Below are 25,527 nucleotides of genomic sequence, written 5' to 3' on the forward strand. Positions count from 1 at the left end.
CTTGGTGATAACTCTGTCACTTTGGCACGCGGCTCGGTTTCTAGGAACTATTTCTGCTTGCTGGCACTCTGAGCTACATGTCCAGTGTTACTGTTGGCACTCTGAGCTGGGTGTCCCATGTCATTGCCTGCTGCAGATAGGACAGGTGACCTGGAGTGTCTGTAATGGTCCTGAAACTACGCAGGACCACACAGGTCTGCCTGAGTGTGTTGGTACATGCCTGTGATACTAGCTATTCAGGGAGGCTGAGACAGGAGGGGCTTTTGAACCCCAGAGTGCTGGGCTAGTCTGGGAAACACAGACCCTGTCTCACACAATCTTCAACTCCCCAGATATTTAGAATGTCAAGTATAAACATGTCACTTTCAAAACTATTTTCTATGACGGCTTTGTTAAATAATCACCGTCCCCGCCTTAATTTGCCGGAGTGCTGTCCTGGTATGTTTCTTGACAAATTGTTTCTTTTCAGAAATTCTCCATTTAACTTTTAACATTTAATGTGTGCTTGTTGGTGAAATTTCAACACTGTGTTTTCTTACTGAAATTTGTTTATTTTTATAGACAATTTGACAGTTGCAGAAAGGGATTTTAAGGCCACTTCTGCCTTGCCAAGCACGCCTTCGACCTGAAAAACCAAAGGCTGCCGTCACTGGAGGGGACCCCCGTTGGAGAAATGGCATTGACTCCCCGCCACGTGATCACCACCATGTTCGCCCTGATGAGCTCCTGTCTGGCTACTGCTGGTAATGCTCGTTTTGAATTTCATCTTCTTATCGTTTCGAGTGCCTGATTTCTTCCCCTCCTCAGTCTCTCTGATGAGAAATATTTAGGCCATGTTATCTTTCTGTTCTTTATTTATGTTCTTTAGGCAAACAAAATACTTGACTACCACTCAGGGCCATAATGTATTTGCCTGTGTTGTAGTTTACGAGACTGGAACTAGACATTCTAACGTCACAACACGGAAGCCCAGCTACCTCTGTTGAGGCTGGCAGACAGCCAAGAGCCTGCTTGATTCTGATACATGTGTAGATAATAGCGACATAAGAATTTTATGGTTCTTTTTATTCTTTTCAAAGACTATTCTTGTAAAACAAGTAGGTCTTCTAGGTAGAGGTAGCCCTCTCATCATGAGATTTGGGGAGGGGGTGTTTAGTTTCAGCCGCTTCAGAGACATTAGTAAGGACTCTTTAAGAAGTCGAGAGAGGTCTAAGAGGTGTCTGGGAGTTCTTGTCTTGCTGGGTGAGGTCTGCAGTGCCAGCTCCAGCACGGAAGGGAGAAAGGGGGAGGGCACTTTGTGTTTCCCGGAGACCATCAGAGTAGAAGGTGGCGTTTGGGGAGCAGATGACCATGTGAGGACTCTCATCCTGCCCACCAGCATCTTAGTGTTTCACGCCAAGGCCATGCCGCTAATTTGGAAGATTAATTTACTCTATTTTGTCATCATTTGCTCTGTGTGTGTTCCGCAATGAGCCATACAAAAGCAATTCATTGGCTCAGGCCTGGAAACTGTCAGTTCTCAACAAGAACAATACCGACTTAAATAGGTACTACAGCCAGCCTCTGGGTGAAATGATTATAGCATATAAAAACGAGTAAAAATTAATTTAAATAAGCTCATGTAATCAAACCTCCGATGAGGTGTAATTATTTGTGACATTTTGTAGGAGATAAAATGAGAGATGGAGACACACAGTTCCTTTACACGGAGTCGTGCAGCTAGGGGGATGGAGGATCCAGATATCACACTTTACATCTCGAGTGGTGGGTGGCAGATAGCATCTGACCACAGAGGCTCCACAGACAGGCAGGGGCTGTTTGCAGACAGACTGCGGGAAGGCCAGTTGGCAGAAACCAGTGTGTAAGACTGGGGGATCAGAATGCCACCCCCCCACCATGGCAAACATTTTGAAAGAAAGTTATTATTTTGGGTTTCTGTTTTAAAATTGCCAGTGTGTGAGCTTGAACTGCCCATCCTTATTCTGTTAGAGCGACTTCCTGCCAGCACTTCTGTTCTGTGTCATTAGTGAAGGCTTTCGGTCTGCATGAAGATGAATTTTCCTTTCCTCTCAATCTTTCTTTCTTTCTTTCTTTCTTTCTTTCTTTCTTTCTTTCTTTCTTCTTTCTTTCTCTTTCTTCTCTCCCTCCCTCCCTCTCCTTCCTTCCTTCCTTCCTTCTTCCTTCCTTCCTTCCTCTTTCTCTTTTTCTTCTTTTATTTTTGAGGCAGGGTCTCTCTATGTAGCACAGGCTTGCTTGGAACCCACGGAGATCCACCTGCCTCTGCCTCCTGAGTGGCAGGATTCAAGGTATACACCTGTATGCCAGGCAAAAATGCATCAACTGGATCAAGAGGGGAGAGAAAGAACATTTGCTGTGATGAGGTGTGGAGCCGTGGCCGGGTTACTGGTGCGAGGCATGCGTTGCACAGAAAGCATGACTGGAGAGTTGCTTCATGGGAAAGTGTGGAGTGTGATGGCTTGTGTAGCCTTGGGAGTTTTGATAGTGGATCAGTCTTGCCAAAGCATCAGGGAAGAAAATTGTATACCTAGTCTCATGCATATCCAAAGCTTTGCAGAGCTGGAAAATACAGAAGAGGCACAGATCTTACAGAACCACAGGGTGCCTGGCAGGTAAGAGGGACAGACACCTCTTGTATTCCTGGTGTGTGTGCACGAGTGTGCAAGCACATGTAGGTAGGTGGTAGTACAACTTCAGGAGTCGTTTTGTGCCAAGACAGGCCTCTCACTGGCCCAGACCCACCGAGTAGGCTACGTTGGCTAGCCATTTGAGCCTGGGCCACTCCTCTGACCCTTCCTTGACACCAGTGGATCACAAGTGTGTGATACAACACTCGGCTTTTTAAAGTGTGGGTTCTGGGAATTGAACTTGCAAGTCAAGCATTTTACTGACTGAGCCCTAACCCCTAGGGTTGACTATATTTTTAACTATAGAAGTTCGATAATTGGTGTCATTTTGCACAATCTAATGGGGCCAGATGAATGGAGGAAGCACAGATCTTGCCTGTGCTGATACGTGGTTAGCTCCCTTCTCTACCCCCTCATATAGATAGCCCAGCCTGATGTCGTTTGCTAGTAGCTGAGGATTGACCTTAAGCTTCCGATCTAACGTCCTTCACCTTTAGAGCGCTGGAATTATTGCCATGTGTCCCCATGACCAATTTATATGGTGCTGGGCATGAAACCCAGGTCCTCACATTGCTAGGTAAGCACTTCACTGACTGGATCACATCCCAACATTTAACTAGCTCTCCACACAGACTCAGTTTACTTCACAAAATGCTTCCTGGGGAATTCTGGCTAAGCTGAACTCCAAGAAGATCATAATAATGAAAACTTACGGAGTAATTACTATATGCTAGGTCCCACTTCCAGAGCTTCCTACATATTATAATTTCATCTCCAAAGCAACCCTACAAAATGTGAACACTTTGATTATCCCTATTTTATAGATGAGGGAACAGAGCTACAGGAAGGCTGGGTCATCTCCTCAGGGCCATACAGTTCGCGAACAGCAGAATCAGCCATGGGTTTCTTTAGTTTTTTTAGGGTTGGCAATTGAGCCTGCACATTTCTGTAGTAGGACAGCATTTGCTTTGGCTTTGGCTTCTTTTCATTGTTATTGTTTTGAAACAGTCTTACCTTGTAGCGCTGGTTGGCTTGGAGCTCACTGTGTAAAGCATGCTGGCCTTGAACTCAGAGATCTGCTGGCCACTGCGTCCTGAATGCGGTAACTAATGCTGTGTCCCACCGCACCCCACCTGAAAGGCGATTGAGGGAGCGATGGTGGGTTCTCCTTGAGCTATCCATCCTCTCGTTTTTTAGTGTCCATTGGTTCTGTGAAACATCTCTGTCCTTTTGAAAGGCCACGCAGTCCTGGCCAAAGTACAAGCACAGCAGGAGGCAGTGGTTTGTGAAGGGATGGACACTTTATGCTCCTCTCAAATGCTTGGGCTTTAGTGAGACTAAATATAACCATATTCAAGGGTATCTGAGCCAGGCATGACCTGCCATGAGTCCTAGTGCTTGGGAGATGAAGGCAGGGTGATCGGGAGTTAAGGTCACCCTTGGTTGCATGGGTCTAGGCTAGCCTGAGATACACAAAACTCTGTCTAAAGAGAAACAACACCAATCAGCGTGTGAAGAATTGCCCAGAGGAACCCCCAGGATGGGAAGTCTTCGTGGGCTAGAGCCCCTGGGGACTCTTGTCTACTCTGTGTTCTGAAGGCTGGGCCTGCTTCAGGAAGGGGAAGAGGGCTGACAAGGTAAGAACATTGGCGTGGGGGCACTTGGGCCATGGCCTCTCTCTTCAGGTGAGAAGACTTGGAAAACTTTATGGGGATGGAGACAGGGCTCTTTTGGGACATGAGGAGGGAGTGGGGGCCTTGAATATCAGAACAAGACTCTGGATTTTTCTGTGCTTTGGGTTAACTCTTCTTCAGTCCACTGAGGTCAGGTGCACACCCTGATTAATAAAAGTTTAAGCACATACGCCCTGCTGTGCAGCCGAGGGTACAGACAGTCTCCAGGTAGAAAGACTACAGGCACACGTGCCGTGTGTGTGTGTGTGTGTGTGTATGTGTGTGTGTGTGCACATGCGTGTGTGCACGCTATGAAGACCACCTACTACATGATCATTGTCGCATGAATAATAATGGGATGGGGAGCGGAAGGGATGAAGGAAGTAAAAGTTGTCTTGTGTGTATTTATCACGGGGAGGGGCAAGCACATGAGACACAGCAGGGTTTTGTGTGTTGACCCCTGGCTTGGCAGGCCCTTTTGTGGAAGTCTTTTGCTCTTTGCTTGTGTTGGGGAAGAGGAAGGTGAAGTAAGGCAGGCTGTCGGCAGCCATGACCAGGTTACCAGCTGGTGTGACAGAACTCATTCATCTTTTCCTCCCAGCCTTTCTTCCTGGTATCACATGGCAGCGTGGGCGGGAGGGTGCCGATCTTGAAAGATGCACCGTGTAAGAACCAGAATGCCTTTTGATTGGAAACCACCGTAGGCTGTTGACTGGCCCCTTTTCAGAGATCCTGTGATCTATCTCACACCGAGAAAGCAGAAAGCTTGGAAATGAATGCTTGCCACTGCAGGCTCAAAGTCTGTCTTCGCTTTAAAGACGCGCCACACATCTCCAAAGAGTCGTGGTTGCTGCATCTGAAGTTTGCCGGTGTCCGCCGGGGCTTTGTTTCCACAGTCTCGGTAATGAGATAAAAGCAGGCAGAAAAAATTCAGGGAAGTCGGCTTGGCGAGAGGACACAGCCTTGGCTGCATTTGCTGGCTGTGTGCCGGGTCAGCAGGTCTGCCGAGGTGAGCTCTGCAGAAACTCCCCTGCCGTGGCACCAGGGGCAAGAGGTGATGCAGAGGTGATGCTGGCTTTTTCATTCCTGGCTTGATGTGGTGTCCAGGTGTGACCTTTTGGAAACTCGCCCACAACCGCACACACATTTTATCCATCAAACATGCTTCTTCTCATTCCATCTGGATACACCAGGGATTCCAGGTGCAGTCCACAGGGTCGCTGAGATGGTTTTCATCTACATTGCTTTCCTGCTGGGAAAGCTTTGAAGTCCCATGTCCTGGTGACAGACAGCAAGCGGAGGTGCTGGATGGGCAATGCTAGGTTTGGAGCAGACTGAGCTGTCAGCGTGGAGAGTGTCTAAGCCAATGATGCTATCCTATCGTAGCTGCCGTTATGAAGATGCTTTCTCTGCCTCCCATTTCATCTGAACCTCCCAGCAGTCTCAGGTGGGCAGATTTCAGTCTCATTTCTAGAGCGAGAATGTTGGGGCTTAGACGAGCGAGTAATTTAGAAAGATGATTCAATTCTTGGTCCAGCTAGAGCTCAAATGTTCTTCCACAGATAACCTCTTGCACCCTCTGCTAGAGACTACCCCCTCCCACACAAGCACACAACACCTCACCTCCCCAAGCTGTAGCCTGGCGCCTTTCTTGGCAGGTGACATAGATTCGTTCATTTAATCCTCACAGAAAACTCATGGCCTTGGCATTCAGCATTGCTCACCGCTGATGTTATTGCCACTGGCTCTGTGGCCAATATTTTAACTCCTGTTGCAAATGAGAAGACTGATGTGGGAAGGTTAAGTGCAGATGCATTGAGAAATAAATTCCTAAGTTAATGTATAGCCCTATGAAAGAGGGGTGGAGAAGTGGTGGTCAAAGTTCCGTGCTCTTGGGAGGCAGAGGCAGAAGAATGAGGTGTTCATCTTCAGCCACGTGACAAGCTCAAGGCTAAGTCTGCGTTAACTATGTGACACCATTTAAAAACAAAAATCCCCTCAACCTTCCCCAAAACAAAGCAAGCAAATGAAAAACAAGAAAAAAAGAAACCCAGAGTTTACACTCTTTCTGTTATGTTGTCCAAAGATATTGACACTCAATTTTTAATTTTATTTTTTAATTGACAAGTAAGATACGTTTGTGAGGCCCAACATGATATTTTAATATATGTACATTGTATGTGTTTATATTGTGAGGTGGCATATTTAATACCTGAATCACGTGTTTTAATTTATTTATTACTGTTTATGTATATGTGTGTGGTGTATTGCCATGGTTGGTGTGTGGCGATCAGAGGTCTCTTGTGTGAACTGCAGGGCTAAGACTTCCTTCTTTTTAGAGCTGACGACTCCACTGTGTCATGTGCCTCGTTTTCTTTGCCTATTTGTCCTGTGAATTCTCTGGCTTTTGCATTAATGGCCCACAGATTTCAGAATGGGGACCAGATACCTATCTAACCAACAACAAAACCCCTGCCAAAATAGCAACAAAAAGGATCAAGCGTTGGAGTCTTAAAGGTTCAGAGCAGATTGAGAAATACTTTCTCATGTCAACCTTGAGGTCCTGAGACACAGGAGTTGAATTGGTTTCTGTGGTGGTTTCAATGAGAATGGCTCCCATAGACTCATGTATTTAAATATGTGGTCCCTGGTTGGTGGAACTGTTTGGGAAGGATTAGGAGGTGTGGCTTTGCTGGAGGAGGTGTGCCACTAGGGTAGGCTTTGCGGTTTTAAAAGCCCACACCATTCCCGTGTCTCTCTCTGCCTCTTGCTTTCAGTAAAGATTTAAGTCTCACCTACTGCTCTAGTGTCTTGCCTGCTGCTGTATTTTTGCCAAGACAATCATGGATTCTAATCCTATAGAACTGTAAACCTCAAATAAACCCCTTCTTCTATAAGTTCCCTGTTCACAGGGAATATCAGGGATAGAGATGTAACTAAGCCAGCCTGTAATCATTTTTGTCTTCAATTCTTTACTTTAGTGTTTAATATTTCTTTTTGATATATAGAGAAAGCCTATTGTCAGTAAAGTATGAGCCAACACCAGGGTACTAAATTTTATATTTATTCTATTTTAATTATATTTATTTAGTGTGTTGTGTTTTGTGTGTATGTGTTTACATGTGTGTACCACAACATAACACACACGTATAAGTCAGAAGTCCTCTTGGGGTGGGGGAAGTCCATGTGGGTCCTTACATGCTGAGCCATTTGACTGTCATACCTGCCTATTCCATATATTCTAAAGAGCAAATGATTGTTTTTAAAAAAGACCCGAGTGGCTGCAGTGGCCTGCCTTTGGTCTGTGCTCTCTGTGGGGACACTGTACACATCTGCAGGTGATGAAATATCACCTCTCTCCTTCCCACAAAAACAACACACATACATACACATACAAATGGTGTAGCAAGTAGTTATTTCCCAAAGATTCTCTCATACTATACGTGTGTGTGTGCATATGTGGGGTATGTGTGTATATGCTGTGTGTATGATAGCTATTAATAAGAATGTGTGTGTGCGCGCGCGTGCATGTGTGTGTGTGTGTGTGTGTGTGTGTGTGTGTTTGCAAGGCAGTTTACTAACAACTTCTTGGTTGGGAAGCTAGATAAACCCACAGAATGGGAAGGGTGAATGGCTAGCAGGACAGCAAGTGAGATTGTTCACAGATCTGATGTCAGATTCGTCAGCAGCAGGTATTCTTTCTTTCTTCCATCTGTACCTAGACTGTGTAGCTGCTGCCCTGCTCCTATTTCTGATAATTTGAATTATTTTAGGATGCCAATGGCAGTCTGCTTTATGAACGGTGACTAACATTTTCGTCAGGACAGAGTTACCTGCATGTTCCCAGACAGCTGTGTAATGGCTAAAGTTTACGGTTCTGCACAGTTGTGTATGGAGGGAATTAGATAACGGATCCTTGCTACTTTGGCAGCGACACACACTGTGTGGCAAAGCAAATGCGGCTTAGCCCCTGTCTGGCCCTGTGCCTTTGCGAGCAGACGCAGGGGCCATTCATTTTTTTGCATTGGCTCTAGACTTTCAGATACCCTCTGTGCTTTAGATAAAACCTGTGGTCTTGTCAAGAGATCACGAGTAACCTGCTAAGTCTCAGGCACTTTGCTGGCTTCTGAGGCACAGAAAGGGGTGGAATTTAAGAGTCAGTGCTTTTGTCCAAGGTCTTTTTGTATAGTTAAACTTCTTAAATTGCTAATTGGTTGCTAATTGAATGCCAGGATTTGTTGAGAACTTCCTGCATTTAAGACACTCTTCTGGGTGTTGGAGATAATAATGGGGGGCAGTTCATTGTCTAGAGTGGGGAGAAATGAAGCAGAAACAATAATTATGCCTCTTTAGTGAGTCCAGTCTCCCCTGGACAAAGGCCAAGGGTACAGAGCTTGGTAAGGGAGAGCAATTTAAAGCTCAGTTAGAGGGGTGAGTGCTTGCCCTGTGTGCCCAAAGCCCTGGTTTAATCTCCACTACTAAATAAAACAATCTGAGTGGTGCATGCCTGTGATCCAAGACCTCACAAGGTCAAATGTTGAGGATTAGAAGTTCAAGGTCATCCTTGGCTACACAGGGAGTTCAAAGTCAATGTTGGCTTCCTGAAACCCTATAGAAAACAGAAGAGGAAGAGGAAGGGAATAGTTCAGTTGGAAAAACTTGCCTCAATTCCACTAGGCCCTGGATTTTATCCTAATACTACCCAAATATATTGATTAAAAAATAAAGTTGGAATTTGGGCTTGAAGCTTAGTAATAGACTATAGGCATCTAATGTGCAAGACCCATCATAGAAAAGCACATCCATCCATCCATCCATCTGTCCACCTGTCTGTCCATCCATCCACCCATCCACCCATCCATCCACGCATCCACCCATCCATCCACCCATCTGTTTATCCAACCTCCCATCTGTTTATCCATCCATCCATCCATCCATCCATCTTTCAGTCTACCCATACACCCATCAATTAGTGCGCCCTGCCACCTCTCACCCACCCACCTGCTGATCCTTCCGTTCACCCATCCACCCACTCATCCATCTCCCCATCCACGCACACACACACCACAGACAATGATTATGGTCAGGGAGGGCCTCATTGACTTGATGTTTATACAAAAGATGGAAGGAAGTGAGCAGAATGACTCTCTGGAGAGCAATAGTAACAGAAGGGTGTGGGTCCTGAGATGGGAGCTGGCTTGGAGTACTTGGGCTATGGCAAGCAGTGCAGGTATCTGCTGGTATAACTAAGTCGGAGAACTGATTGTGGGCTGAAAAAATCTTGGGGTGGGCGAGAGAGGTACAGTGTTGTATGTAGGACCGTACAATGTAGTTTTGTATGTAGGACCGTACAATGCGTGTAGGGTCTTTTAGGCCATAGGACGGCCCCACCCCTTGAGATGGAGCTTTGGAGGTTTTGAGCCAAAGAATATGATGGGGGGGGGGAGACTTTTCTCTTTTTCCATTTTCATATGTATATGCAAGTGTGTATGCATGTATGCATGTTTTGAATGTGTGTGAGCATATGCATGTTTTGCATGCATGTGGGTGTGCATGTGGAAGCTCAAGGCTGATGTGAGGAACTGCCTACCTTTGAGATCACTCTTCCACTTTACACAGTGAGACAGGTCTCTCAATCAAACTCAGAGCTCACTGATAGGGCTAGTCTTACTAGCCAGCTTATTCTGTGTATCCTGCCTCTACTTTCGGAGGCTGGAATTACAATGGGCAGCAGAGCCCACCCAACATTATCATGGGTTATGGGGATCTGAATTCCAGCTTGCACGCTTCTGTGGCTAGTTCCTTAATCCTTGAGGCATCTCCCCAGTCCTGCGAGCATGATCCCACAGGCTCACGTTCTGGAATACTGTTTGACAGTTGTAATTGCGTTAAGAGATTGTGTGCCTTTGAGGAGGGGGAGGCTTTCTGGTTTGCTTTCTTAAACCTCATCCTTGGCATTAAAAGGCCTGTGCAACCCTGTTTGCCAGCAGCCCCAGGAGGCAGTCTTTCTGTTTTAGAGACAGAACTAGGAAAGGTCAGAGGAATGCCATAGTATTTTCTCTTCTTCCCCCCAGGTATCTTCTACCCCTACCCATTTCTTTTTCTAGCCCCCCCATGTGTTTATCTTGTGGGCTGTAATAGGTTTCTGAGTGGCCTAAGATCATGAAGAATAGATAAAGTGTCCAACACATGGCTGAGCTTACAAGATAGGGGGCATCTTGGCTTTTGTAGGATTCTTTGAATAGAAGGTGGGGAATTAAGAGGAGGAGGGAAGAAGGGGGGGAGAGGGAGCAAGAGCGGAAGAGAAACTGTATTTTTATATTTTTAAGGTACTTTTTTGGGGGTGGGTATGGAGAGGGGATGGGGAAGTGACCTAGAAACAATGTCAAACAGGAAAAAAAAGTTTCTGGTAAAAGAAATTGTTTGAATTTCAGGCCTGTTAATGATCTAATTGGAGAGTGGGCCCTGTCCCCAGCACCTACCTTCCTTGTTGGCAGGAACAGCTCCGGGTCTCAGTTGTGGCTGTGGTGGGCGCCCCACAATCCTGCATCCTGCGCTTGCCAGGATTAATTAGCTCTAGAGGATGCTATCAAAGGCTGTCTGGCAATGGTTTGTTAATGATAGGGGACAGATTCAGAGGCACTAATTAATTGTTAGATTGTTTGCAAAGCACATGCTGGAAAACCTGAAGCCTGTAGTGAGCTTTGGCAGAGATCAGCCCCGACCTTCCAGGCTCAATTGCCTTTTGGAGCTGGGCCAAGGGGGGCGTAACTGTGCTTTGTGGAGAAACACACTTGGCCTTATTCTTCCCTGAATTGTCAGTTCGCTGTTCCAGCTCAGGGTAGCAGAGCTTTTGTGGCCCCTGAAAGACCCAGAATACGCAGAGGACACCCCTAGGAAGCTGTGTGTGGTTTTCATTTAGTAAGAGAAATACAATCACTTAACATTTATTAACTAAATAAATACTTCCCAAGGGCCTCTCAGAGAATGGGTAGGAAGCTGCAGTTTGATCTTGAAGCAGTTTAGGTCCTGAGTATTAAATGTTCAAAGGCATGGGGTTTAGGCTTTTAGGGGCTTGGTGTCAGGACACTTACTGATATCCCTGAGCCTCTGTCCTTCTTCTGCAGTCTTACCCAAAATACCTGCCCACATGAGAAAGAACACTCAGCATGTTTACAGCCTATTTAAAGGGGGTAAGCAGGAAAAAATGAAAAATATACATTCCTAGTGCATTAGGAAAATAATGCTTAAAATTTCAGAAAAGGTTAAAAACCCCTCAATTTGAAATTCTGTGTCCCAGCGGAAGATCAGTGTAGGCAGTGTAGGGGAAAGGGGAAAGAAATTGACGCTCTTTTTCTTTTGGGGGTGTATTGGCGTATCTTACAGAATCATAGTCCCTAGACTTAGCTCCATCAGATGACTTAGGAAATCAGTAGTGGTACCCTGAGGCCCCTTAAAGACGAGGGGATCTGAGACCTTTCCAGTGACCACCAGTTTCTGCTGCTTCGAAAGGCAATGCTGTGGAAGAAAGCAGGAAGAATTCGTTCTTATCTAAGAGCCAAGCAAGTCCATGTAAATAAGAGAGCTGCTGGAGCCTGTGTTAAAAACAGCCGTCAGAAATATTCCAAGACCCAGGCCTGGCCCTAATCCCACTGACCGGCTTCAATGTCACCCCCGCCTCCAATCCTTCCCTGCCCCAGAAGCCGAGGAGTGAGTGGCTGCAGCAGCCAGACCAAACTGCACTTTATTAACCTGATTCAAAAGAAAAGAATTCTAATGGAAGATCTCAGAGATCTGTGCTGAGCCTTTTCATGATATTGTCAGATCTTCCTGAACCCAAGAAAGGCCCAGGAAGGGCTGCTACTCCTGTTTACTGCTCAGTTTGGAATCTACTAGAAAGCGTTTTTCATGAGTCCCCCAGAGAGGGTGAGGCTGGAGGAAGGAAGCGCTCACCCCAGCTCAACTGGTGTCCTTGTTTACCTCGAGGCCCCAGGGGCTGGACTTTGAATCTTTCTGCCGGCATTTCCCAGACCACTCCATGGAGACTGATGAGACTGGAGCTCTCATTTCTGTGCAGAAGGGGTTGATAAACGACAAACTTTGTGGTGGGTATGTGCCGCGTGTGGATTAAACCCACGGCCTCATGTATGCCAAGTGTGTCCATGACCCTGCTGCTTTTGTTGCTGTCCATTTCTGTCAGCTTTATTGCACTTTTACTCTGGGATAGTGACGTGTGTCGGGGACTGGTGTACCCCAGTGAAGCTGTACCTGCGGCCAGTATCTAGGTTTTATTTTGTCACCTTTAAAGGCTTTAACTTAGCTGTTTTAGAAAATAACCATTTTTTTAATTTAAATAAATGAAAGTGGGGGAAGGGTCCAGGGGGAGGGAGGGAGGGAGGGAGGGAGGGAGAGAGAGAGAGAGAGAGAGAGAGAGAGAGGGAGAGAGAGAGAGAGAGAGCGTTAATTGTTGGGAGTCTGCAGCTCATTGTGTTTGTTTTGCTGTTCATGAACATGGTACACCTTTTTTTTTAAAGCATTAACTTTATATTATGACTCTGTATGCTCTTTATCATTTTTTCTCCCAAGCCTATGTGCTTTATCTAACACTGTGACCCATTTAGAGGTCATCTTTTATGTCTGAATCTGTCCTATTGCATTGTCTTTAATTTTCTACTGTCTTGAAGAGCTTTTAAAATGCTAAGCAGCTTGGTTCTGGCTGCTCTGGATGTTGGCTCTACCTCTCTCCAAGTTCAAAATGGTGGACATACCATTTCTGCTAGCTCTGGGGCTGCCAGGCAGGAGCTGCAGTCAGCAGTCCAACCGAGAGAATGAGCATGCCACAAATAAATCCTTTTTATCTAAGTTGCAGCCAAATCTGCCACGCAGAGCACTACACAGCCTGGAAATATCTCTCTGTATGGCCGCAGAAATCAGCCATGCTCTCCTGCTTGTCCCGCCGCCTGCCCAGGCAGGGAGCACTGAGTCACAGGCATGGTCTCAGCCAGTTTCCTCCCAACCCTAGTGGGCATAGAAACACCCGGATCCCACAAATGTCATTGAAATGCTTTATAGCCAGAGTTCGCGCTGGTGGCACAATCCAGGAAGCTGCATTTTAAAATGGCATGGATTTTTTCCCCCCTCCTGCAGCTGCTGAGTCAGGAAAATTTCTCTGCGGCATCCCGCCAGAAAACAGCAAAAGGCTGTGTTAAACTCTCTCTATTTTTTTTTTTTTTGGTCTAGAATTTCTTTTTAAGCCCTCTTAGGTTTTACGTGGAGTTAGTAGATCACGTTGGAGCGCCACTCTGTAGTAGAAGGAGTGGGCTGCATCCCACCGCCTGGCTAGCTTAATCCCCCCCGAAATAATCACATAGAAACTGTATTAATTAAATTACTTCCTGGCCGTTATCTCTAGCCTCTAATTGGCTAACTCTCATATCTTAGTTAACCCATTTCTATTAAATCTGTGTATCACCACATGACTATGGCTTACCAACCTACGTCTGTCTCAGGTCGGAGATCCATGGCATCTGCCTGACTCTGCTCTTCTTCCCAGCATTCTGTTCTGTCTTCTCTTACTACCCGAGTTCTACCCTATCAACTAGGCCAAGGCAGTTTCTTTAATAACCAATGAAAGCAACACAAATACAGAAGGACCTTCTACACCAAATATTTAAAAAGTATTCAGTTTATTTGGACTTTATTAGTATTTGTTTATCCAAATATTCTTTTTTGGTTCTAGGATCCTCCTAGGTTTTTATATTTCCTTAGGTTCCTCTGTTTGTGTCTGGTCTTTGGTCCTTTAATGATTTTAACCCCTGAGGAAAGCACTGGTGAACACGTCGGTTTGGCTTGTCTGTTGCTGTCTCACAGTTGTGTTGGCCTGGGGCTTTACTGGGAAAGAGACCATGGAGCTCCAGCGCCCTTTCCTGGGCATCAGATCAAGAGTGTATTTTGTTGATGGCACTTATGACTTGGTGATATTACCCTTAGGTCATGTGGTCAGAATGGCTTATGCCAGAATCCCTGCTCATTCATTAAGTTACTGTTTTTTCCCTTTAAAATGATTCAGGACTTTGGAAGGATGCAATGGATTTTAATGCATTGGAGTATGGAAATTTCATTCTGTGACTCAGAGGCAGCGTTGCAAGAAGCCTCACAAATGACTGTTGATCTTTGTTAGAATATGGACGAGGACATAGGGCACAACCTCATGGGGAGACTTGAGGTTTGCAGCTTCCAGTTGCTGAGACTGCTAGCCCTCTGCTTTGCTGCAGGATTCATAGCTGAGGCTTTAACCAAGCACAGAACGGAAGTACGTAAAACAAATTGCATCTGTACCAAACCTCTCATCATTATTACCCAAATAATTCAGTAGAAAAACTGCATTAGGCATCATAAGTAGTCTAGAGGTGATGTGAAGTACCTGAGGGGACGTGTGCAGGCTGTGCCCTCTGCATAAGGGTCTTGAGTTTGCCTGATGGCAGTGGGGGGCCCTGGGACTAGTCTCCTGAAGATACCTAGGGACAACTGTGTCTGTGTGAGGCCACACTTCTTCCTGTCTTTTAACCAGAGTAATACATTGTAACAAATTAAATGCAGAAGGAGGTCTGAAACCCAGCTGTCTTTTATTAAGCTGGACATTAAAGAGATTTGCAAAAATGTAGAACATTGTAATTCTACTCTCTGAATTGAGCTGCTTTAGAAACTATTTTTCCTGGGAGATGCTGTTTATGTTGGGATGCACTGCATTGAGGTTGGATGTGAGCAACTTAATAAGCACTTAGATATGTCTCTGTTGTGGTAAACATATATGTAGTGTAAGCACACACATATATGACTCAAAGAAACATAATCTGTTTGGAGTCCTCACTTGCCCCAGCTGGCCTCAATCTATTAGGCTCAAGTAATCCTCCTGCCTCAGCCTTCTGAGGAGCTGGGATTACCCATATACCCCCATACACTATGCCCAACTAGTCCTTAATAATTTTAGGGTACAAGCAGATTCTAAGACCACAACATGTCAATTGCTACTTTCTGATAATACAGAGGAGAAAGCTGAGGGGAACTTTTCTTTTGGCTCAAACAAAGGTTTAATGAGGGACTCTACCAAGGAGTCCTGGCCCTGGAAGAAGTCACTCAGCCCTTGACTGGGAGTTTACTCAACTGGCCCACAAAGGGGATGGGTCCGTTGAATTAATGAGTTTCCTTCAACTCTAAACTCCGTGATTCTAAATCAGCATGGCTTCAGGACGCCATCTTGTCAGCCTGGGCATTATGAGTAATGTCCAGTCTTGCTGTGTGGTGTGTGCAAGGTTGAGAAGAGGGCAGTCTACGATACAGTTTAGGGACAGGGATTCAAGGGCCTCACTCTGAGTTTGGGACCTGCAGTTGATTTCTCTGACACTGCCCTTAAAAAGCCCAAGTTTTGATGTTAATAGTATCTTCCTACAATGAACAAAGGACTTTTAACTATTGCTGAGTGTTTATAAGATATCACCAATTTAAAAGTATCCAATTTCCTAGAAATTATCTGCTCTAATTTTGTATGCAAAGTTATCTAATGTGAGGTAGTTGTTTTCATAAATCATTTTGTTAATTTTATTGACTTTTTGAGATTGATCCTACCCATATAGTCTAGGTTGTGATCCCCCTGCTTCAGCAGGGTTAGTCAATTGCCTGTGATGTCTATATTGAAGCAGTTGGTATAGGTGGTAGGTATTTATAACTGCTTATAATCTTTATAAAATTGTTTTTACTCTTTAAAATCTGACCACTAAGAAGATAGTTTTGGCAGCATTGATATTTGTAGAGAATTTTTAAAAGCAACAACAGCTGGACCACAGAGTCCAATACTTTAAAAAATTAATTAATAATCTCACACTTTGGAGCTATTTTGTTTTTTTGGTGTTCTGTATTAGTCTTTGACCGTTTCATACAGATGTACTGAGTTTTTGGGGCCCTTTTATCCCATATTCAACTCTCATTCCCGGGTTTCCCTCTGAGACCTCTTCTCAACAGTATCTTTCCTCCTTTGCTCTCTCTCTCTTTCTATCATGTTATATTAAGAATCCAAACCTCAGAATTGATTTTTTGGGGAGTAGGGAGTGATGCTGGGGATGTGTAGGGTTTTCACACATTCTAGGCAAGGACTCTCCCACGAGCTACCCTTTGTTATTTAAACAAACAAGGTGGGCAGGAGGAAAGGCAATACCTTAGTAAGTGCCCACTAAGTGTCCATCCAAGTCAGGGTGTAAACAGGATCCTGCATTCCATGTAGTAGATTTGTAACGGAAGCTGTCATCGTTGAAGTCCAGCGCTGTTGTATTTGCCCATTTCAGCGTATCTCATCTTTAGCAGAAACATTAATGTTTGTTGCACTGTCATGGGAAAATAAATATTGTCGCTGAGTTTGAGCTTAATTATTTTTATTTTCATGTGTATGAGTGTTTTGTTGGCATGTCTGTTTGTGTCCCAGGTGTGTGCACAGTGCCTGAGGAGACCAGAAGATAAAGTCAGGTCCCCAGAGACAGGAATTTCAGATAGTTGTGAGCAGCCTTATGGGTGCTGGGAATTGAAAATGGTTTTTTTTTTTTTTTTTTTTTTTTTTTTTTTTTTTGGAAGAGCAGTCAACGTCTTTAAAGCTGAACTATCCCTCCAGCCCTTGCACCAAATTCTTTTTATGTCTAAGCTACTACTTGGACCTCTGATCTCGGAGCTGAGCTAACTTTCTGAGCACTGGTCCAGTATGGCAGATTAGTTAGTAAGTTCCATGCATACTGCACGTGGACTAGAAATGTGTGGTGCTCTTCTATCAAAAGCACTTCAATAGACTGCAAGTTTTATTTTATGCTTTAGGGTATTTATGTGACCCAATCTAAAAGGAAAATCCTCCTCACCCCTAACAAGAGACCTGAATTGAGTACAGTGCTTTGGAGAGTTGATTAGAGCCAGATTCCTGGTGCACCCACCTCAGCTCTGCCAGGAAAATGGCCTTGTGACTTCGTTTGGTTTGATCCCGTATCTGTCCGGTGGCCTGGTTTTGAAGCACTAATAGCATATCTTGTTTTATGCACAAAGCCCTACCTGCCACTTAACTAACCCTGGTAAGTATTGGCGTGGTTTTATTAATCACTGTCTCGTTAACTTGTGGCTTATTTTGTCCTGACATTAGGATGTTCTGATGGCTGTACAGTGCACATACTCACAGGCCTGAAATGAACCTCGTGTCTTTCCCCATGAGCTGTCCCCTCTTTGTTGTTGTTTTCTGGAGATGAGAGTCTCTCACTGGGGCCAGAGCTATCTGCTGGGGCTGAGCCCGCTTGTCAGTCAACCCAGAGGAATCCTTCTGCCTCTGCTTTCCCGTGTCCCCAAGAACTGGAATTACAAGTGTGCCCCAAAGACCAAACTTAAGTACTTGTGTTTGTACTGCAAGCATTTTATCCCCTGATACGTCTCATCAGCTCTGATATCAGAAGTTTTATCTCATTAGCAGCATTATCCTCAAGCAAGTTATGCCTGGAAACTTATACCTATGAACCTAACGTAGGGCGTTATAGAAGTCTAGTAATATGTTAAGATTTTTAAAGAATCTTTATCTTGTTCAGTTCAGCCTGAATTGGTACAAATTACCTAATACTCTGTTGATGGAAATCCTCAGCGTTTGTTTAAATGTTTAAAAACTTCCTGGCTCACAAAATTCTTATGTTGTCCTGCAATCTTCCTCCACTCCTAGCCCCAGATCTGCCCTGCAGAGCTATATGGAACTTACTTAATGAAAACCCTCAATGTTGACAGTGGACAGATGGGTTCTGGACAGTTGGCTACTGGCTGAAAATGACTACATTTTGTCATAATTTAGATGGCTCAGAAGACTTTGCTTTCTAAAGATGAAATAACTACGCCTCGAGATTGTAGCTTCAGCATAGGGACTTTCCCCTTGAACCTGTGAGGCTGTGAACTAGATGGGCATGGACAGTGTTTTGATTTCTGGGCACCTCTCTCACAAAAACATCCCTTGAATGGTCGTCCTTTCTGGTGGTGGTCACTGTTGCCAACACCTGGGAGGACAAGTTTGGGAGGACAGGCTTATTTTGGCTTGTAGCTTTGGAGGCTCAGCTCTTGGTTACTGGGTGGCAGAAGGATGTATAGGAAGAGGTCCTTCATTTAATGGAGGACAGAAAGCAATGAACCAGGCCAAAAGAGGCCAGGGCTCATTTCCAGTGACCTACTCCTAGTTAAAGCTCCTTCTCAAGTTTCTAGAGCCTCCCCAACCTCCCCAAACATTACCACTATGTGGGGACCAAACATTTGGTGAAGGAATCTATGGGGGACATTTGTATTCAAATTCTAATCCCCGGCTGCTTTGGCTTAAAATTCAACTCTGGACGTTTGGTCTTTGTGTGTTCTCCTCAGGATGGAAGCTCTGTGAGGGTGGAGTTGAAGCCGCTTCCTATTGACCCCTGAAAGAGATCCTTGCAACAGGCAAGAGAGCCTGCTGGCCTGGAGCTCTCTGTGGTGAGCTGGCCTCCAGCTCATGGTGATCCTCCTGCCTCTCTCTCGGGTGCACCACCACACCCAGCTTGGAGCGGCATAGTTTATACAGCTTCCAGAACTTGGCCTACAATTCAGTATTGAAGTGATGCCATTAAAGGTGAACTAGAAATCTTCAGTGTGAACCTGTTCTTCACTTTGCACAAGGAAATAGTAACTAATCTCTCTTGTTTATCACAGCCAATCAGTTCTTCAGGTTGGGACTGAAAAGGACCCCTCTAAGGAAGGAGTAAAAGACCTCGCAGGAGGCATATCTGCAATTATATGCAACTTCCAAATACATTCAGAAAAGCATTTTTCCCCAGTGTGAGGATTTCCTAGAGAGAAAGGTTCTAATCCTATCCAAGGCAGGAGTATGTGTGCTATCGTTGGTTACTGGGTCAACCCAGCTGGCAAAGGCTTTCCACCACAGCCCCGGCCAAGTGTTGCGGGAACCTAGCCTGACTTTCCCTGCTAATTAAACAAGAAATATGAATCACGAGGTGCCATCAAGACATTACAATGTAGAAGAAAAATACAGTGTGGAAATTCCATCATTTTATGTCCAAGTAGTTCCATTTTTCTGGGGACTTTAATCATTTTCTTATGTAATTTGCAAAGACTACCTAGAATTGTAGAAAATATGTGTAAAATTAAAGTGACAGGCGCTGAGAACCTGAGCAGATAATTAGGGAAATGTGGGTCCCTTTTCCTGAGGTGTTTGTGCCTGTCTGCCACGCCAGTAGCTACGCTTGCTGTGAGTGAGGACGTATGTTTGGGTCAGTGCTTGCGAGCACAGTCCAGGGACTAACGGGATTGTTTCTTCAGGAAAAACCCCCTTTGATTTTGGAACCAGGAAGGCAGCCTGCCTTCTGAGCCAGCTTTCACACTTGCCCTGCAGTAGGATTGGTTTAATCGTTTGATTCAATAGCTTGGTGACTTTGAGTGAGTTCATAATAATTCAACGTGGACAGAATGTATAGGAAACAGAACAACAAAAGACTGAGTATCGGGAAGAGGAAGGACTGAGTACAGGTAATAGACATGAGTTATGGAAAGGGATTGAAAGCTAATCGTTTCTACAGCTCTAATTCTGTCCTGGAAATTCTTGTTTCCGGTGGTGGGTAAATGTGAAAGTGTAAAATCCCATGGAAGCTCTCTCGCTCCCACTCCAAACGCCCCTGCTCTGTGGTGTGGAACAAAAACTCCGTGCATGTTGTCTTATCATTTGGTCCCTGAAGAGAGTGGTGCAGGTTTGAACATGTCATCCACCAGCCGCTGCCCAGAGTCTACCCCCCTTCCCTGTTAAAATAAATTGGCCATTATATTTAATAACACTTTAAACAGAGGTAATTAATTGTGACATGTTTTGATGTTCCGTAGGGAGAGGAAACACATTATTTTGAACAAAGGTATAAGGGAGTCTTTGAAGGCTGAAGTTACTTGCCTAAGAACAATCTTAACTATTTGGTTTTTCTCTGGCTTGTAATAAAAATATAGGGGCAAGAATGGCAAGAATTCCAGGATTCGAACATTAGGTCTATTTACATAGCAGGTTCAGCCTATGTTTTCGGTTTATGAATTACTAGGATAAATTAGGGAATTTTCAACCCTATAATGATCTGATTGGTTCTTTTGGTAAAAACAGATATGTTTTTTGAGAATGGCACATCCTATTTTCATTTGTTTTTTAAATGACTATGTATCTGAATATGGTACCAAGCTTAAATGTTTTCCCCTTTGGGACAGTCTTACTATCTGTAGTCTAGGCTAGTCTCCAACTCACTACATATTCCAGGCTGACCTTGAACTGCAGGTAATCTGCGTGCTTCCGCGCCTCCCAAGTGCTGGGATTACAGGTGTGAGCCACACACTCAGCTGCCAAAGACTGATTAGTGCATCTGTTTTTCATATGAAGATGGGTCCGGAAGTTAGGCAAGTGGGGTTATGTTCACATGGATCCTGTAATTTCTGTGGGCCCCAGTCAGGGAGATTTGATTTTGCCCAAAGGAAGGGGCTTGATTTGTAAGTAATCTTACTGTTTTGTGTATGTGTGTATATGCATATTTATGAATGTGCATGCATGAATGTGCATTTATGAATATGCAGCAGTGGATAGTAGGTGCTCCTCTATTGCTCTCCACCTGATATTAAGGCAGGGTCTCCCCAGAGATTTCTGGTTGGGCAACTCTAGCTAGCCACCTTGCTTCAAGGATCTCCTGCTTGGCTTACAAGTTGGCTGCCACAGCTGATGTATACCCCCCCCCACACCGTATGCTGTGATTACCATGAATAAAGAAAATGAATAAAGAAAACTGGGTTGGCCCTGATAGGGTAGACCAGAGGCAGGGGAAGCTAAACTGAATGCTGGGAGAAAGAAGGCGGAGTCAGAGAGAAGCCATGGAGCAGTCGCCAGAGACAGATATGCTGAAACTTTGCTAATGGGTCATGACATCGTGGTGATGCACAGATTAAAGGAGATGAGTTAAATTAAGATGTAAGAGTTAGCCAATAAGAAGCTAGAGCTAATAATATAGTTTCTATGTGATTATTTTGTGTAATTATTTGTGATTATGTTGGTTCCTGGGCAGCCAGGAACCAACCAGTGGCCTCCTCCAATACCACACCCACCTGGCACTTACATGGGTGCCGTGGACCCAAATTCTAGTCCTCCTGAAGATACTTACTCACTGAACAGTCTCCTTAGCCTGGAATGATTCATCTCCTATAGTCTTTGTTATAAGCCGTGCACCCAGAGGACAGAAGTCGCACTCCCTGATTTTTTGCAGGTAGATATTCCCAGGACACACACACAGGCTCCTGTGCTTCCACATGGGCTGAGCTCAACCCTTCCTCAGCGTGCATCTCAGGCCCAGCAGATCTCTAGGCCTTTGGGAAGTGTTGCCTTAGGAAGGTAGAAACAGTAATAGTGGTTTCTAAACTGAAGAAGCCTTAGGATTTCAGTCCAGTTTTTTTCTCTGCTAGACGGAAGAAATGGTAAGCTCCTTTCTGTGGGGTACAAGAATGGGTTCTATCTTGTCCAGAAGGCGGAAGGGCATCAGTGAGCATATACCATGCATGTCTAAGGTGAGGATGCTACCGCTCCAAGGTGTGGTGGAGGGGAAGGTTTCCATTGTAGATATGAGGGAACATACAGCCAGAGGCGTCTGGAAGAGTCTAGAGCAGGGGAAGTCATCCACGAGTGAACTAGGCTGTGAGAGAGGAGAGAAAGGGGAAGAGCAAGAGACACCAAGAGAGGGGACCATGAGAAAGGGGCCAAGAGAGTGCCTGGACAAGATGGCAGGATTATAGGGAACCGATAAGGGGGTAGGGTGTGGGGCGAGGAGAGCCGAGAAGAGCCGCAGGTACCCAGTGAGCCTGGAGGCCAGCGCGTGCTTTGGTTTGCTAATAGGGACCACAGATAGCCATTTGTCCTGTTTCCTTTGGACCTGAAAATACACAAGGATCTCTGACCCAGACCCAATTTCACTTCTCTAAGATCTTTCTCTCCTCTGCTCCCTCTCACCACCCTGGGCACCACTGAAGCTCCCCACAGGAAGTCTCTACTCTTCCTATGCCCCTTACTCTTCCTGAGCCTCCGTGCCAAGATCTGTCAGGTGGGACAGACTCATGTCTGCATGGAGCAACTGGCTCTGGTGTCCCCAGGGTCTACAGTCCTGGATGAAGTCCTAGCCGGTGTGACGGCAGCACCCGCCCGCTTGCCACCGATGCCTAGGAACAGACCTTGGGGCCCAAGGAACGCTCTGGGTGACCTCTGCTATTAAGCAGCTGCGCACAGCACCCGTTGCCGTGGCAACTGGGCTCTGTTTACAAAAATGAATAAGGACTTCAAGCCTGGGGCATCCGCACCATGGATAGGGCTCCCCTTGGAAACTGACTGCCTGCCAGATTGCCAGGGCTAAACCAAAACAAAGACAAACTAACCAAAGTAGCCTGGAAGTATTCTGCCCTTGGGGGCATGGACCTGGCCCCCAAACGTCAGTATCGTTCTTCGCTGGGCAAAACATTCCAGGCTGAGCTTATCGCGGTTGTGTCAGAGAAAGACAGACGCCCAGCGGCCCCAGTGTGGTGCTGCACCAGCCAGCCTGGCTTCTCAGCTGTGGGTTCAGGTGGAAGTAGTGTTGGGTAGTATTAGGCACTGGAAATGCAAGGTTTTGAAATCTTCTTTTAGGTTATATCTTTTTAAAAAGGATTTATTTGTGTGTGTGTGTGTGTGTGTGTGTGTGTGTGTTTGTGTGTGTGTGTGTGTGTGTGTGTGTGCGCGCCTGCCTGGAGGTATCAGGTTTGCTGGAGCTAGAGTTATAGGTGGTTGTGAGTCATCTGTCATGGATGATGGAACTGAACTGGACTCGGGTCCTCTGGGGGAGCAGCGAGCACTCTTAACAACCTCTGAGCCACCTCTCCTGCTCCCAGACTGGGTCTTGATGCAACCAGTGTAGCTGCATTTAAGTCTGCACCCTCCAAACCTGTCAGGAGCAGGTAGCATTGGCGTATATCCTCTCTGAGTTTTTTTTTTAACGATGAGTGGTGGTCTTTTGTGTCCGAAGTCCCCTTCCCTCTAGAAATGGTGAGCTACTGACATCCTTGAGCATACTGTGAAGTGTGGAGCCTCTTGTGACCTGTGTTCTGGGTGCTTCTGTGTCCTCGGGTTTCATAATTCTGGGGCTGGAGCCTTTTAGCACTCATGTGTCTTCACCTTGACAAAGCAAAGTCAGTAGCTGGGTCTTCTGATGCCCTGCTATAGAGCTCATGCCCCAGACTCTGTCTTATCTCTGTGAGTCTCCTTGGGCTGTGGCCCAGAAGACCTCGTGGAAGGAAACGTGCTGGCATGGCAGAGAAGGTGGGCATCGGTGTTTTGTCAACAGAACACATGTCAGGGTTATGGACCAGAGGAAGTGCAGTCTTGGCTGTACAGTTACTGCATACTGCATACGTTCAGTACCTCCGGCCTTGTTCACTACCCCATGGCCTTGTTCACTACCCCATGGCCTTGCTCACTACCCCACGGCCTTGTTCACCACCCCATGGCCTTCTTCACTACCCCATGGCCTTGTTCACTACCCCCATGGCCTTGCTCACTACCCACATGGCCTTGCTCACTACCCCTTGGCCTTGTTCACTACCCCATGGCCTTGTTCACTACCCACATGGCCTTGCTCACTACCCCATGGCCTTGTTCACTACCCCATGGCCTTGTTCACTACCCACATGGCCTTATTCACTACCCCCATGGCCTTGCTCACTACCCCATGGCCTTGCTCACTACCCCATGGCCTTGCTCACTACCCCATGGCCTTGCTCACTACCCCCTGGCATTCACTACCCCATGGCCTTGCTCACTACCCCATGGCATTCACTACCCCATGGCCTTGCTCACTACCCACATGGCCTTGTTCACTACCCCCATGGCATTCACTACACCCATAGCATCTTGAGGTCCCTCAACTGCTCATCCTGCCCTCATCAAGAAGTTGAGAGAGACAAGAGGAGGGATCCTGGGGTGTGCCCTCGGTTGCAAAGACAGCGATGAGAACTGGTTTAAACCAGAATTCCTTCTTAGAACAATCCAGGTCTACCTTTGCCCCCTCAGCCCCTCCTTCCTTGAAGTGCGGTGAACCCTGGAGCTTGGCCAGGTGTTTGAGACAGCAGCACTACCTGGGAAGGTATTTAGCCCTTGAGGCCTGCGCAGCTCCTGGGCCAGCTGCTATTGTTTGCTCCTGATAGTTTCTTGTGAGGTCTCCTGATGATAAACCAAACCAAATCAGCATTAGTTTTCCTTTAACTAAGGATTTCAGTTAAAGCATAACTCAGCAGTTCCCCCGCTTCGTGGTGAATCATGGTGAATTTGACTCCAATAGCCCATACCACAAATTCCCTTTCTATTCACTTGCTAATGAGGCCAATATACTGAGGAGGGGTGGTAGGGATATCTATTGGCTGTATTTGAGAATTTCATCACATGGGGGAGGTGCTGGTAAATCTAATATTCATTTAGTCTCTGTGTATATGTGTATGCATATGCATGCACGTTCATGTGTGTCGGTTATACTAGTCCATGTGTGTATACGTGCCCGTGGGAGTCAGAGAAGAACCTGGGTACTAGGGTTCAGACACTGTACCTTTTGACTGAGACAGGCTTTCTCATTGACCTAGGACTTTACCAACTAGATCAGGCCGGCCACCGCCCCCCTCCGTCTCCATGGGTCTGCAAACGCTCTCCTCTATACTTGGTTTTTCACTTGGATTTTGGGGATCCAACCTCGGGACCTCATGCATGCAAAGCAAGTGCTTCATTGGTGGGGTTCTTGCTCCTTTGAGTCTAGTGCTTCACACCAAGGAGTTGTGAACCCGGGAAAACAGCAAGCTTTCCCAGGGTTATCCTGGAACTGCCCGGGAGTCCCAGATGCTGTTGGGGAAGAGTGTCCTGCCTGGTGCCTAGGCTGGTTCAATCTGGCACCAGGATGCCGTTCTGGACAGTACAGCAAACGGGTCCCTTGGGATCTGTCAGACCGTGGGCATGGCAATCACAAGTTGGTTGGAGGGAAGTCTTCACTGGCCATAGCTACCTTGATTCTGAATGTGAGTTGGAGAAACTAAATAGTCATTCATTTGGTGAGCAGGGAGCGGCAGCAACCTTGCTCAAACAGGCTGATTTTCAA

General features: G+C 45.9%; 1 protein-coding gene across 3 annotated transcripts in view; it reads left to right on the forward strand.

Moving 5' to 3' along the window:
- Positions 1 to 25,527, forward strand: part of Tgfbr3 (transforming growth factor beta receptor 3) — a 182,110-nt gene that overhangs the window by 21,381 nt on the left and 135,202 nt on the right. For 2 of the 3 annotated variants that reach the window (XM_038329129.1, XM_038329137.1), the window contains exon 2: positions 562 to 743. In XM_038329129.1, the coding sequence (XP_038185057.1) occupies positions 674 to 743 (70 nt within the window). In that variant the 5' untranslated portion in view covers positions 562 to 673. Of the gene's footprint in view, positions 1 to 561; positions 744 to 12,310; positions 12,424 to 25,527 lie in introns of those variants that run through there. The other variant, XM_038329146.1, reaches the window with a different exon arrangement.

Source organism: Arvicola amphibius, chromosome 1 (assembly GCF_903992535.2).
Source record: "Arvicola amphibius chromosome 1, mArvAmp1.2, whole genome shotgun sequence".
Classification (NCBI taxonomy): Eukaryota; Metazoa; Chordata; class Mammalia; order Rodentia; family Cricetidae; genus Arvicola; species Arvicola amphibius.